Here is a 15394-nt window from a genome sequence, read left to right on the forward strand (position 1 = left end):
ATGGCAAAAAAATAGCAAGACGGCAGTGCAGCTGCGAAATCGCAGATGTTCGATATGGAGCCTCCAGAAAATGATGAAGGTGTCAGCACTGTACCTGATGTGCGTACCTACCTTGATCTGTAGGTGATCTGTAGTACTGGTGTTTTTGTACTTGTTTACATATTGATTGTTGTTCCCCGTTGGGACATGTTGCTTTTTTTATTAACATGCTGCGGCTCCCCTTTTAGCAGGCCCCTGGGGGCATACCTGAGCACCCTCCCTTCCAGGGGTCCCCCAGAAAATGAGGAAGTTGTCAGCCATAACCCTGAGGTGACTAGCTACCTTGATCTGTAGTTTGTTATTAGTTACATATATATTTTGTTTGTTGTTCCCCGTTGGGACGTGTTTCTTTTTTTATTAACTTTCATTAAAAGAAGTAGACAAGTGTAACACTAGAACTACATAGTACAGTGATAAGGATGTGTAACATATCCATTTCAATCTTCTACCTCACAGGTTGTAAGTATGACAAAGAAAGTTGCCCCCAGTTTGGATATTTAATCTATTGCTTATTATATGTTGACATAGATTAAACTTTTCTACAAACTATATTTTTTAAACCCTAAAGAAAACAAGTGTGAAACTCAAAGATGTACTATATAGTACAGTGCAATACATATAACTATACTACACATGTCCAACATATCCATTGTAGTTTTCTACCACACAGATTGTAAGTATGATAAAGGAAGGTTGCCCCCAGTTTGGATATTTAATCTGTTGCTTATTATATGTTGACATAGATTAAACTTTTCTACAAATTATATTTTTTAAACCCTAAAGAAAACAAGTGTGAAACTCAAAGATGTACTATATAGTACAGTGCAATACATATAACTATACTACACATGTCCAACATATCCATTGTAGTTTTCTACCTCACAGATTGTAAGTATGATAAAGGAAGGTTGCCCCCAGTTTGGATATTTAATCTGTTGCTTATTATATGTTGACATAGATTAAACTTTTCTACAAATTATATTTTTTAAACCCTAAAGAAAACAAGTGTGAAACTCAAAGATGTACTATATAGTACAGTGCAATACATATAACTATACTACACATGTCCAACATATCCATTGTAGTTTTCTACCACACAGATTGTAAGTATGATAAAGGAAGGTTGCCCCCAGTTTGGATATTTAATCTGTTGCTTATTATATGTTGACATAGATTAAACTTTTCTACAAATTATATTTTTTAAACCCTAAAGAAAACAAGTGTGAAACTCAAATATGTACTATATAGTAGAGTGCAATACTTATAACTATACTACACATGTCCAACATATCCATTGTAGTTTTGTAACCTACAGATCATACATGTTAAAGAAGGTTGCTCCCAGTTGGTATATACAGTATTTATGATGTACATGTTTATGTATGTTAACTGATACAAGACAAAGATGTATTCCATGGTACAAAATAATGCAAGTTTTATACCTTACAGATTATATGTTATCTTAAAGAGTGTCTTGTACACTTCCAGGGTATCGTACCTTAAAAATATACATAAAGCATTGACAATCTGCTACAAAAATAAGTTAAACAGTGACAACAGATTCACGTCAGCTTGATAATACAACTGGTATTGTACAATTATACCCTCATACATGTACCTGTTGTTTAAAGAAGGTTGCTCTCAGTTGATATATATAGTATTTATGATGTACCTTTATGTATCACTGATACAAGACAGAAATGTATTCCATGCTACAAAAACAAGTTTTATACCTTACAGATTATGTCATCTTACAGAGTGTTTAATACAGTTTCAGTCTATCATAACTCAAAAACATTACATGAAGTATTTTGTTCTTCTATGATGTACCTTTATGTATAACTGATACAAGACAGAAATGTATTCCATGCTACAAAAAACATACAAATAACAGATTATGTCATCTTAAAGACTGACTGGTACAGTTCCAAGGTATCATACCTTACATATATTACATAAAGCAATGACAATCTGCTATGAGAAAAAGGAAAACAGTAATAACAGTACAATATCATACAAGTGGTGAGAAAATGAGGACTGCTAGTCCTATGCTCGCTGCTCGGTGAACAGCCTGGCCAAGGCGTCCCGTGCTGCATTGGGTGCCACCTGTTGTGCTGGTGCCCGCTGGCCATAGGCAGCATGAGGAGGAACATCCCACCGCCTATCGTAGTATTCTCCATGCTCCTCGCATATGTTGTGCAGTATACAACAGGCTGTCACAACCGTTGGGACACGCTCAACGTCAATGTTGAGTTGCTGTGACAGACATCGCCATCTGCCTTTGAGCCTGCCAAAGGCGCACTCAACTGTCATTCTCGCCCGGCTCAGTCGGTAGTTGAAGTGCAACTTTTCCTCACTTAGATGGCCGTTGTCTGGATATGGCTTCATCAGCCAAGGCAAATGGGGATAAGCAGCATCGCCTAACAGCACCACTGGTACTTGCACGCCTTGGATCTGGCGGGCGAACTCCTGTAAAAAAAAAGGGAATATCATTGCAAATGCAACATGTATTTATGTTTATTATGCCACTTCATTTGTAGCACTCGGTACCTTTTGAACGGACTAATAAATCAGTTAAAAGGATTGGACCATAATGTTAGAATTATCCCCCAAATTGCATTCATTATTTATTCCTTTGACTGATATGTTTAAATTTGTCATACCTGGGGGAACAATGAACGTCCATTTGCTTCTAGTTCTTCTGCCCGTTCGAATATCGGAGAGTAGCTGAGAACACGTGCATCGTGGACGCTTCCAGGCCATCCCGTGTATACATCGATGAACCTAAAAGTATATTTCTTGATTAATACAATTCAATATCTAAAACAAGAAGTTAAGAGGACATACGTATAAGTTCAAGATGACCTGACAACACCAGATACAATGCTGAGTGGAGGGACTATTCAGGTAAGTTTTTGAAAAGATTATCATTTCCACAAGACGCTGAGGATACCATTCTCCGAAAGTTTATGTAAAAATTGTTGACAGTGTTGTAGTGAGGGTAACAAAAGGACTAATCTCACAATAAATTGATAATAATGATAACATTATTTCTTTAATCATAGTCTACTTAAATATTGGTAATCAAGCAGTAAATGTTGGTAACACAAGTTTGAAGACATGTTACCCCCAGAGGTGCAAAACATACCTGTATGCAAAATCCACAATTCCTTGCAGCACCATGCTGTACCAGCCCTTCCTATTGTAGAAATCGGTGCGCTCGTCGGACGACGGGCATTTGATGTGGATATGCGACCCGTCCACCGCGCCACCGCATTGGGGAAACTGCCACTCCTGTTCATAACCCTGTATCGTTTCCCTCAATCTTTGTCCTCGAGGAAATGATAGGTAACGGCCCAAGTTGTCAACTATGGCATTGCAAACTTCGTAGACAATGTTACTAACGGACCCTTCGCTAACTCCAAAAAGATCGCCTACTGTCCTCATAAGATCACCGGAAGCAAGCCAGTAAACGCCGATGGCCAGTCGCTTCTCGGCGGTTATCGCCGTACGCATGTGTGTGTCCGTGCGACGTAGCACATCGTTGACATCATTGAGTATTAACGCAAATGTATTTCTCCTCATACGAAACCTCTTATACCACTGAGCGTCATCAAACGTTTCGATTGCGATGGCCTGCCACCACTCGCTGCTTCTCGGGTACGCACCAATGTGTCGATCCACATGCCTGGTTTGCAGTAGAACTAGGGCGGCGGCCACGAACGCCGGGTTCAGACCCATGTATTGTCCTTCCCTGTACATACGCCTCATCCTCCGTCTTTGCTGGACACGAATTCGGCGCCTATTCCGTAGCGCAAGGGTTGTTGCAAACATAAAAACCATAATTTGTTGCAACATGACGAGGAGAAGCTGTTCTCCCGCCATTTTGAATTCGCGCGCTAGATGTCAGAGGTCATTATAGGTCACTGAGGGTCATGCATGTAATACTGCACCGCAGGTGTCCGCAATGCTTCTTGACAGTGTGTCTAAAGAAGACCGTCGCCCACAACGATTGACAAAAACAGTCGCACGACTATGAAAGTGTTGTCTGTTTGAAGTGGGCCTTAAATGGTCAACAAATGATCCATGTGCACTGCCACATGTATGGGTATGCCATTGCTTCAAGGCAATGCATCATTTGGAAGTTATCCAAACTTGAATGGGCTGGGTCACATGTGTCATGCCATGGCCTGGTGATGGGCCTTTCTCAGGCCCTATCATGATGCCAAAAATCAAATGGTTCTATCCGTTTGGCAAGCTCAAACAGATAAATTTGTTATCATGAATGTTCCATTTCGGATTTTTACTAATCTGAAAGTTCTCAAGGATATGTTAGGGAGGGAATGTAGTAATTTATAGATGTTGGCCATAATCGGGGTCATCCTGGATATTTGCTTTTTCAATGCATCAGCTGAGCTGTAAAGCTATAGTCATTACAGATCATTTGTGACAAGAATCTACTGCAAATTGGCTCATCACATTCTCCGCGGCTATGGTAGAGATATCTGGCAAACACTTTAAATTGCAGGCTGACCCTGGGTGGAAAGAACAAAGGAAGCTCGTGCCCACATCACCAATCTCTTCACCAGTTGTTTAACTTTTAAGTCTGTAGACTCCCAAGACATGGAGATGGACAGGAAGCATCTGTAACAGTTGAGCAGACAACAGAACAAATGCAGGAGGAACATGCAAAGATAGTGTTACACTCCAGTATGTTATTGATGGTTGGTTTAAAGGTTACTGTGTGTCATAAAAACCTGCCACTCCCTCTAGATCTGTCCCAGGACCACACCCACTAGGGGCTAGTTCCTGTTCAGTTCTGGAATTATGGTCAACAGTGTTTTGAGTACGTTGAACAAACGATCATAGAAATCATGCTCTTGGATAAAACCTTTTTCATTCACTTGCTGAAATTTGACTACACCGAATTGTGTCAGATTCTGCTTTCTTGACAGTTTTGTAACCTTGCTACATTCTTGAAGGTCAGTGCAGTTTTGCTTTGACAATTTCCTATTCAAAATGAGACATGTTACTGTTTCTGTTTGGATAGAACCACCAGCGAACCAGTTGTGACCTGTCAGAGTTGGTAACTGTTGGTCCAGTTGGGCCCCAGGGATGCCAGGGCTGATCAGCTCTGTTATGGTATGCTAGGATTCCTGCCCTAAAACCATAGGCTACTTGGGCGAGACCTGGTTTCATTCTTTTGCTTGTCATCATTCAAGATACAGCTTATGTGATAGAGAATTGTGGCAAAGCCTGTAACAAAGAAGGTGGAAATGTAAGGGTTTTTTAGTAGTTTTATATGCCAACAATTTTGTGGATATCACAGCTATATTTTGAATGTTCAGTAGATAGAATAATGTTTTTAAAGTTGAATTTGCATGCGATTTGAGTTAACAGGGTTTTGTTTGATTTAAACCGTGGTACAAAAGATATTTGTGGTATGTTTCGGCAATAGTTGGTGGTCTTGTTTGTCACTGATTTATGAACTCTATGATACAGGTTTTAGAAACTCAGCTATTCTGTGAGGCCACATACACCAAAGGCCAAAGTCAATGCCATTTGTGCTTCTATTGACCAAACTTTCATTGACTCTTGTCTTGTGCTTTTGCTGGCTTTCTTCACCTCATTCTTAAGCGCAGTTTGCTTTGTTGATTGGAAAATTGTGGGGACCATATGTTTTCTGTAAGTCAGGGCAAAGGTATGCCCAAAGAATGCAAGGGAGGGTCATACTTGTTGTCTTCAAATGAGGCTAATTTTGGGAGCTGAGGATGATGAAATGTGTAACACCTGTAGTTTGTCACATCATGTGGTATGTAATTTACATGCAATTGTCCATTTTTGTTGCTATAGGACTTATTTTACATGCCTCTATCAGGGCTCGAAATACCACCTGCATATGCAGGTTAGTACAGGTAAAATTGCAGCTGTGCAGGTATTTCTGATGTCTACCTGCACCTAACCTGCACTGGTCCATGAACTGGGTTTTATGCATAAATGTCATATGATGTAGGTGTATGTGGATTGTTATCAGCTACATTGACTCTTACCATCTATAAAGTATAGAAGAAAAAAATAGCAATGGTTCCTGAACAATTTTAGTATGATCCATACTTCCTAAATTCAAAGTGGTGCAGGTAAAATTTATCTGGTGCGGGTAATTTTCAATGTTACCTGCACCTCGCCCTTGGTTGCCACAGGTACACAAGCAGGGACGCTTTGCTGCAGACGCTAGGATGGCTGTCCGTGAAAGACAGAATCCAGCAGAAAAGTGTAGTGACTTTTCGTAAGATAATGCAAAACAAACAACCAGTCTGTCTATATAAACAGGTACAAATGCAGTCCCATGGATATCAAACACGTTCATCAAAATCCCAAACTATCAGACTACCAAAGCCCAGAACAAATGCTCAAAAGAAAAGGTTCTTGTACAGAATGTCCAGCACATGGAATGGTTTGCAATAGATAATTGGCCCCATTGTATATATATATAAGCTCAGGTAGTCATTAAGTTATCTTTTATCAAGTGTGAATTTTATGTACATTGTATAGATTGTATGTGTTCCTGTGTATCAAGTTTTTGTCCTGTTATGTTTGTTGATAAAGACCACAGGAAGAGTAGCTTCAATGCACTCCATTGTATGCTAATTGTGGATCTTAATAAAGTCAAGTCAAGTCAAGTGCAGGTATGCAGAAGAATGTATATTTTGAGCCCTGCTCTATGAAGAAGACTGGATAGTGAAGGGTAGATTGAAAATTTGACATGTGACACATAAAAGATGATAAATTGTTTTCCAGTTACGTATGAGTAAAATACTACTTGTACTTTCTCTTTGATAGACAAGAATTTACCTGAATTTACCTGACCCGTAGAGACAGTTTATAGGGCACGAGTTGCAGACCCTCATTTTGTTGAATTCCTTTCAACTACTATCAACTACTATTAGCTCGATTCTTCTCTTTTATGGTACCAGGTACTGCAATTGTGCCAATAATTGATAAGATCGTCTCCTGTTATCAGACTTTGGGTCTGCAGAGGACCATCATGATCGCTAACTGCTTTTGTTTATAGTGTGAACAAAAGTTCCTACTATCCTAGTCTTTGGTTTTGACAAACAAACAAAGATGTTAACAAAACAATTTCCCAAACAAGAAAGAATTATTAGTCTGAAGTGCTGGCAAAAATGTCATTTTTAATCGACAATTCATATTTGATCTGATTGTTAAATATTAAGATAAACATCAGATTGATGCAAAAGAAAGAATGAATTGGGTTTTCTGTAGTTATTACAATTGCCATGTTTTTTAAGTGTCATATGCCATCTGGTGGGAGAGTAACTGTCGGACTCGTAGACTGGATCTTGATACAAAAACCATTGCAGGATAACAATGGCATATGGATGTTTATCAAAAGTTGTAGATTAGTACTTCTGCATAGTTCTAGAGCCTCGCCGTTTGCTTGGTATGTGGTTATAAATGATGCTATAACGTCTTTACAGCATATCAAGAAGGGGGATGTAATAAGGGGGCCTGTGTTCGTTGTATAGCTGTATATGTGTGACCTTACTTCTATGTTCTAGTCAGACCTGTGTTGTTGACAGGTTGACACAACACAGCTAGGAAGCTTTATGGCTTGGAACATACAGTGTGTTCTATTTCAAGTGTCAAGGGTTTTTTTCCAGAATAGAATAGTTGGGAGATGAGGTGGATGTTCTGTTTTGTTGTGCAGTATTGTTTGGAATTGCAAAGATGATGTTTTGAAAGCTTTATAGTAACATGGAATATTTAAATATGAATTTACAGGGCTCGAAATTCATTTTGGGGATTAGGTGCACTGGTGCACCCAACCTAGAAAGTAAAATATCACACAGTTTTGGGGCATTGAAAAGATCGATGAACACAAATTCCGACTTCAAATTCTTAAACAAGTACTATGACAGACATTTTATTAACTTTTTAACGCATCAAGAATATGGTGTTTACTAGTATATTGACATCTTTACATACATAAGCCTATGAAAATATTTGGGTGCACCCTGTGCACCCACAGAAAGTATTTGGGTGCACAGCTCCAATTTTGGGTCAGGTGCACATGCACCCAGTATTTCGAGCCCTGATTTATCATATTCAGTTACAACTGAATTAGGAAGTGGTGCCTGGCCTTGCTCATTAAGTCTCTGTCCAAAGCTTGAACAGTGTCTTGTTATTCGTATAATTTGAGAACAAGCCTAAGACATAACCTATATGTTATCACTTGGTGAATATTTGCACATTTTTTGAGTTTCACTGAGATACCAACATGCAGCTCCGATAGAGGGTTTATCACCTAACAACAAGAGGAACCGAATAATAACAAGTTCAGACATGATGTGGGTTTTGTGGGGAGAGCACTAAATGTATAGTTGGAAAACAGTGGATGAAAATGTGCTCTTTTATATAGTTTTGATACCATTTATGGGTGTTGGTAAGATCCCTCTCCCACGTATCAAGATGGACATTTAGAACCAGAGTGTTGCATTTTGAATTGGTATTTTAAATGGCTGTTCCTCTCTTTCAGCCACTCCACAGTTAGTTGTGGTGTTGCGGTGTACACGGGTAGCTAACAGCACAGCACCATGACGACTGACATCAACCAACGCTGGGGGGAGACGGTTCAACACGACATCGATGACTGGGACGAGAACAGTTCCGCTCGTCTCTTCGAGCGCTCCAGGATCAAAGCCCTGGCCGGTGAGTGTCCAATCATATGTCAAGTAATAATACTGCTTGTGAGCAATTTCATACTTCTGTTAGCCAGAAGTAGCCACATGATTAGCATAGCTGTTAAATGGAAATCATGACCTTTGGCCTTCATGGGATGAAAAAAATTGCCTGTGACCTTTGTATGACCTTCCGCCACTTAGCAGTGGCCATGATTCAAATGTTCCTAACATTTGTTTATCTTGCCATGGACAAGATGGTTTCAAAGGTAGCTGTGAAAATGTCTACTTTTGTTCGGTTCTCTGCTGCTATTTCAACACTGCAATGTTATTTTTGCAGACATTATTTCTTACCCTAGTTTATTATGTTTATCATGTGCAAATAACGCGTAATGGCTCTAGCCTGATGTTCCTGACGAGGTTTGTATGTGGTGGGAGCTGTGGCTAAGGGGGCGTGGTGGGTGCTCTGACTGAGCAAGCCATGTTTGATGGCATTAGGACATATGAGTCACTGCCAGATTCATCCATCAAGGTCCTGCCCTGCCACAGTTCCCCACTAGCCCTGCAGTTTTACACTGTAAGATAATACTGGCTATTATTAGACACAGTCTAGACAGACTCTTGCCAGCTGTTCTAATTGTTAGGGCTCGAAATTCATTTTGGGAAATAGGTACACTTTGGTACACATCAGGGCTCTAGCCAGCGTCCGTTTTTGCGTCAATTGACGGAAATTTGCTGCTTGTGACGGAAAAATTTTAAAACCAATCCGTCAACCTTGATGGACAAAAGTCCTTGGTGGAAACTACAGCCGGCTTGGGGACGCCGTCCACGGCCATAAAAGCCACACACTGTTTGTTTTGCTATTGTTATTATTGTTGACGATGTGTGTCGGCGCCCTTTCGCATACGATAATCTCATTAAAACCGTTTTTTCAAGGTCTCAGTTCAGTCTTTCTAACTCCTGGAATAGTGTTTTCACGGTTTTCGCAACAATGGGAATTGGCTGACGGGAAAAAAATTTGAGCTGGCTAGAGCCCTGGTACACATATGTACATAACCCAAAAATGGAGGGGCACAGAAACAGTTATGGGTGCACTGCACAATATAAGATAAAGAGGGAAAATGTCAGCAAACCTATACCTTAGACATTAAACCAGATCTCACTCGTTCTCATTGAAATGTAAAAAGGACAATTTTTTGTTGGAAAAATAATTTGGCTTATTTTTCAGTGAAACCAACCTGTTTGTTTAAGAAAATTCCTCTTTTTCATTGGTTAGTAATATCTATTACAGGGCAGGTAACAAATGGTAAGGTGTAAGAAAATAATAACTTGCCAGTTTTTGGCTGTGGTAAAAAGAGGAATTTTCCTAAATAAACAGGTTGGTTTCACTGAAAAATATATAATCAGAATATTTCATAGAGGTATAAGGTCTCGAAACTCTTGTTTCATGTTTGGAATAGTTTAGTTGTTAGGTATCCAGGCAATCAATCTTGCTTGCCGTCTCAAAAGACTCTTACAAAAGGGTGTGGTCTAAAGTTCAGAAAGTATATGCAGACATGATGGGAGGTTGCAAACCAAATCTGCTATGTAAGAAGACACATGAGTACTCTAAACTCACTGACGTACCCTCCATAACAATGGCTGCTGCAGAAAGATGTGTAATCATAATTTGTAGCTGAAAGAAACCTCCCAGCATGTGTTCCATTCAGCTTGTTTCAGAGGTCAAAGGTGACATGTTGTGACCTTGTTTAGTTATTAATGGATTGAGGAACAAAAAAGATTTGCCAACTTGTTTTTGGACATTGTGAGATATTTGTTTTCTGAAAGGATCAGTATTGTGAAAAGAAAGCAAGAAAATAGAGCAAGTTCATAGAAAGTTGAATATAGTACTAGATTTGTTGAACAAAGAAAAATATTTAGTTATTAGAAAGTTATTAAAGCAACGAAGAGCTCCCTGTCTGAATTGCAAATATCATTCATGATATTTTGAAAATGTCAGTGGATTTCTATCATGAGTTGAGAGAGTTTGACTTATAAATTATGTCTTGATCTGTTAGGCATGTCTTTCACAAGGTTGAAGAAAAGTCGGTTGTGTAGTTAGGCAGAAGATGCCTCATAGCACAGTGACTTCCTATAAATTACACCTCGGATTCAAGTTTATCCCCTAGAAAAGGGTACCGTACACTCAAACTTCCATGTGGTGGAATTATGATGAAAATTCAAGTGACATCTTTTGCATTATGCCAAAATCTGTGACAAGAATTTTAAAACCATTCCAAGAAAGAATTCTCACTCATTGTGTGAAAGTAGCCTGGATACTAGACGTCTGATTTTTGATAATATCTATCAGGGTCTATCTCAGGGGGACCTTGTTGTAGAATTTCCTTGGGGGCATGTTGGCCCTAGAGCCAAGGAGTTGGCCTGTGTAGGCCCTGGAAACAATCTGGCTTCGAGGCTACGTAAAAAGCTTCCTTGCATTTCAAATGAAACGAAACATTCTTGTAGCCCATATTCAACATTATGTAGACACCCAGAAACATGCTAATTAATAATGGTAGGACATTTTACTGGAATTGATACCTGACAATAACAACAATAGCTTATTTTGTTGACTTGTATGGAAAATCTACTGTTACTGGGAAGGGATGCATGACTACCTCTGCCTTGTGCCTTAAGGTAAATCATATAGATCTTTTAGATTTGTAGAAATCCGAGTTTAGCCTCAGAGCTAGGAAGAAACATTCCATACATTCTAGTATTGGTACTTATTCAGCCTTAGCACTTTGATTGCAATAGGAGCTTGTCACGGATCTGCAGTTTAGCTCATTGTAATCATGCCAGCCATCCTGGTGGTTCAGCTACATGTTAACACAAGTTTGAAAAGATTGTGTTGAAGTAAACTCTTAATGTGGTATCCTAGAGTTTTTGTGCTTAGGCCTAGGACAAAAAATGTTGTGTTTCCTGTTTCCCTACCTATCCTTAAAAAAACCTGCCGACCCTAGACTTTTTTGGGGTGGGCAGTGGAGTCACATAGCTTCCACTTAGAATTTTTATTCAGCCCGATTCCTATTGAAGCAAAACACTGCTTGTCCTATCTAAATTCTAATGAAGGATAAATGTATCTATCAGGCACGAAATAAAAGTTTGACATTGAAAGACAAGTGTCATCATGCATTTCAGTTTACTTTGTTCAATTGTATTCCAATGTGTATCTCTAGAGTTTTGGTCAGCCTAAAAAAATACAAGAAAAAATAGATAATCCCTACCTACCGACCCTATTTTTTTCAGGTCTGAAACAGGAAACACAACATTTTTTTCCCTATGCCTTATGTTATGAAATGAGTCCTTTTCTGTTGATGTGAGTCATATTGTAAATTACATTTCCAAGTTGTAGAACTTGGGACTGAGCCATGGAGGTTTCAATTAGAAAAGCGACATGGCTACTCTTTGAATTATTCAGTAGTATGAACACTACAAAAACCTTAATGCAATTTTCGTGATTGACTTTTTGTATTGGATTATATTTGTCATCATGGCATAGAAAATACATTACTTCAAACTTTTTTCTAAGATTTAAACAGGTAACTGTTTATGCAGTATATTTTGATTATAAATGATACAGAGTAAACTGAAGTTGTCTTTTATGTTCATGATTCATGTTGAAAGGGAAAAGACTCTTACTTAGATGTCCTACTCTTACTTAGAAGTCTTCAACAATTACAACCTTGCTGAATATATGACCATGCATATCAAGAAAAGCAACTTGCCAGTATTGCAGGTTTAGTATTGTCTATGTGTATTTTTTCAAGTAGCCTTATAAATTACATTCACATATCTACAAGTAGCTGTTTCCCCAGAGTACCAAAACGACTGTGTTATGCCTACTAAATTAGCCTGTTTGTCAGGGGCAACTACGTTAAAAGCATTTCTACCATTGAAAAGGCCAAGAATAACGTCCTCCCTGAATGAAGTCTTCGTTCGTAGAATGTTTTGAAGGTGGAACGCGGTATTCTTGGTATTTAGGACAAATCTTGGTTGTTTGCTGACCAGAACCGTTCCCTCCAAGATTTGTCATTTGAAAGTTGTTGGGTCCTTTCCTTGCCCGTACATATGCAGTGTACACCACTCACTCACTATGTTACAGACAATTGTTAACTGTAACAAACAAGCATTATAGAAGCGTCACCCTGCAAGGGCAAACACAGTTGCTTGGCTTTGGCAAACTGGTTCATCGAGTCTTGAAACAGGACGAAAGGAAGTGATCAACCCGTACTTACAAGTTAAGAACTTCACACGCAGCTACATATGTCAGCCAATGTCCAAGTGGTTAAGTAGCTTGCTTTGCATCAGATGTTACAAGAAAAGGGAACTTACCGCAGAATGGCATTTGAGGTGTAAAGAAATGAATGCAGAACTTGAAATCACTGCACACCGCCCGCTGGCTGCAATTATATCTTGGATGTGTGACAACAAAGGTGGTGCTTAGTATGGGGGATAGGCTTGAGGGCAAAGCCTTGAGAACGGGCCCCACCCAGTTGCATTCATACGCAAGACATGCTAATGAGGGAGGGGGTCAGCAAGATACGTCTCAGTGAAAATGACTGACAGCACGGAGCCGGCGATCGAAATTCCACACAAGGTGCAGCCACCACGAAGGAAGTTTACCCGCAGCAAAAAGAAGGTGTGTCCGCTAAAGTTGAGGACAGAGGATTAGCAAGGGCACTGGAAGCCAGACAGGGTCACTTACCTACCTGACTGCGTGGTGCCCCGGCAAGCACCTACTGGAAACTACGGGACATTGGGGCGGGAACCCATTCTCGTGTACCAGAACCTCTCTGTTTCAGTAAGGAATTCAAGGAGCGCTCCTGAGATATCCCTGTGTAAAGAGACTCGCCATGGCGAGCAGAAACAGTTCGAGAAGGAGTAGCGCGGCGGATAGCTCCAGAAGAAGCAGCATGGCCGAACTACACGAGGCAAAAGAGTTGGAGGCCGAAATGGAGTACAAGTACAAGGCTTTGCAAGGTAAAATCACAGGGGCCTCCTGTCAAGTAAATTGGTGGTAGAGGTAAACATGTTCTCTGTTCACTGTAGGCTGGCTCTTGGGCAAACAGAAAGGATCCACTACAAACATGGAACCCATCCTTAGCATGCCTGTATGGGGCAGTGCACATCCTGACTGGACTGATCCTGAAGATTTGTTACAGCCAAAAACAAGTATATTCTGCATTGTGTCCTTGTGAAGGCACGTTACCTGTGTGGCACCATTATGTGCTCGGGGGTATTGGTGTTGTGATGCAAATGAGCTGGGGGAATGCCTCACATTGCATGTAAACAAGCCTAGGAAAGACTGGTAATATACAGTCAATGGTAGTACAGGTGTCCTGTTGCATAGGTTGAGTTTTACGATTGACTTGATAGTTGTGAAAGGCATTGGTATTATATTTTCAGTGGGGTTCGCAGTGTCCAGTCGATTAATTACCACGTCCTTTGAAGCAGGTTGACCAATAGCACCATTAAGGATCTCCCCCACCCACCCAGAACTTTCACCTCCTAAGGAATCAGAAATATTTCATACGTAACTATAACATTCTATGTTTCCTAACAGGAAAATGTAGAATGCCTGGCATTTTCCTGTGATTTAGCCACCCAGAAGGATAAGAAGACCTCTCTTGTCATTAGCCAAATATCCCACTAGAGATGACTATCACGAGGGTTTCGATGAATAGTTAGTGCCATGGGTGTTTTTGTAGGCATGCTCTTTACATGCATACCCACAACTACAACCAATTGTCAGCTTTGAAAGGCTGTCCATATTGATAAACCTTGATGGAAGGAAGGTGCAGCATGTAAATAATAAAAACACAGGTGATACTGTCTTGTGTCAGGCAGAAATGAACCATTTCCTGTTCTTTCCCACCTACCAGATAGGTGTGTCAAACAACAAATGTCTCCATTTTCCTATAAGGTATACAGGATGTGTTGTGGTATCAACTTAAAGGTATAAACATAGCAGAAATATTTTACCTAAAACAGCACTGCGAATATCTTAGAATAACACCAGGTGACACCTGAGTAGGTAGACATTGTGGTTCAAGCCATCAGATGCAGTAAAGTGTGCCTTACAGGACAGCTGTAACTACATACTGTTTGGAAATCAGATTGTGAGGAGAAAAACAAAAACACACTGTCTAAGAAAGGATGGACCCTTGATATAAGATTCCCCATTTGTTAGGTAAACAAAGGGGAGAAACAAAGAGACAATGTCTAATTCACTAAGGTAGGGAAATATGGGATTGCTACTTTAGGTGCTGTGCTTGTGAAAAGAGGTAACTTGGCCATTTTTTTCAAAGCAATGCTCTTTCTGCTACTGGAGAAGTTATAGGTGCCAAGTGTGGGGATAGTTCTATGTCAATTACATCTTAAAGGGCAAGATTCCACCTTGTTTGTTTGTCTCAAGAATGTGAATTAGAAGGTGCTACATATAGTTGACATTGAACATGACCCAGTACTTACATTATTTTCCTTGGTATCAGAAGTGTCTACTTCAGTCAAAGTTTGAGTAGTTTGTATGTGTATAATATATACTGCTCCAGAAAAAGAAAAATATTTAAGAAATATGAATACAGCAAATATATTGCTATAACTAAAGTATAAGA

The 15394-nt window shown here is 39.7% G+C and overlaps 3 protein-coding genes across 26 annotated transcripts in view; 2 read left to right on the forward strand and 1 right to left on the reverse strand.

Annotated features, from left to right (window-relative positions):
• Positions 1-284, forward strand: part of LOC118418060 — a 3216-nt gene extending 2932 nt beyond the window's left edge. Inside the window, exon 5 of the mRNA XM_035823917.1 lies at positions 228-284. Coding sequence (XP_035679810.1) covers positions 228-284 — 57 coding nt within the window. The remainder of the gene's footprint in view (positions 1-227) is intronic.
• The window catches only part of LOC118416618 (spectrin beta chain, non-erythrocytic 1-like), a 73191-nt gene that overhangs the window by 10534 nt on the left and 47263 nt on the right, over positions 1-15394 (forward strand). For 7 of the 24 annotated variants that reach the window (XM_035821800.1, XM_035821860.1, XM_035821893.1 and 4 more), the window contains exon 2: positions 8597-8769. In XM_035821800.1, the coding sequence (XP_035677693.1) occupies positions 8655-8769 (115 nt within the window). In that variant the 5' untranslated portion in view covers positions 8597-8654. Of the gene's footprint in view, positions 1-8596; positions 8770-13336; positions 13761-15394 lie in introns of those variants that run through there. The other 17 variants (XM_035821817.1, XM_035821776.1, XM_035821825.1 and 14 more) reach the window with 8 other exon arrangements.
• LOC118416805 (protein ANTAGONIST OF LIKE HETEROCHROMATIN PROTEIN 1-like) lies at positions 67-4101 on the reverse strand. The gene has a single exon (XM_035822063.1). It carries the CDS (start codon positions 3922-3924, stop codon positions 3163-3165), a length of 762 nt encoding a protein of 253 aa, XP_035677956.1. The 5' UTR covers positions 3925-4101; the 3' UTR covers positions 67-3162.

This window comes from Branchiostoma floridae, chromosome 1 (genome assembly GCF_000003815.2).
Source record: "Branchiostoma floridae strain S238N-H82 chromosome 1, Bfl_VNyyK, whole genome shotgun sequence".
In the NCBI taxonomy this organism is placed as follows: Eukaryota; Metazoa; Chordata; class Leptocardii; order Amphioxiformes; family Branchiostomatidae; genus Branchiostoma; species Branchiostoma floridae.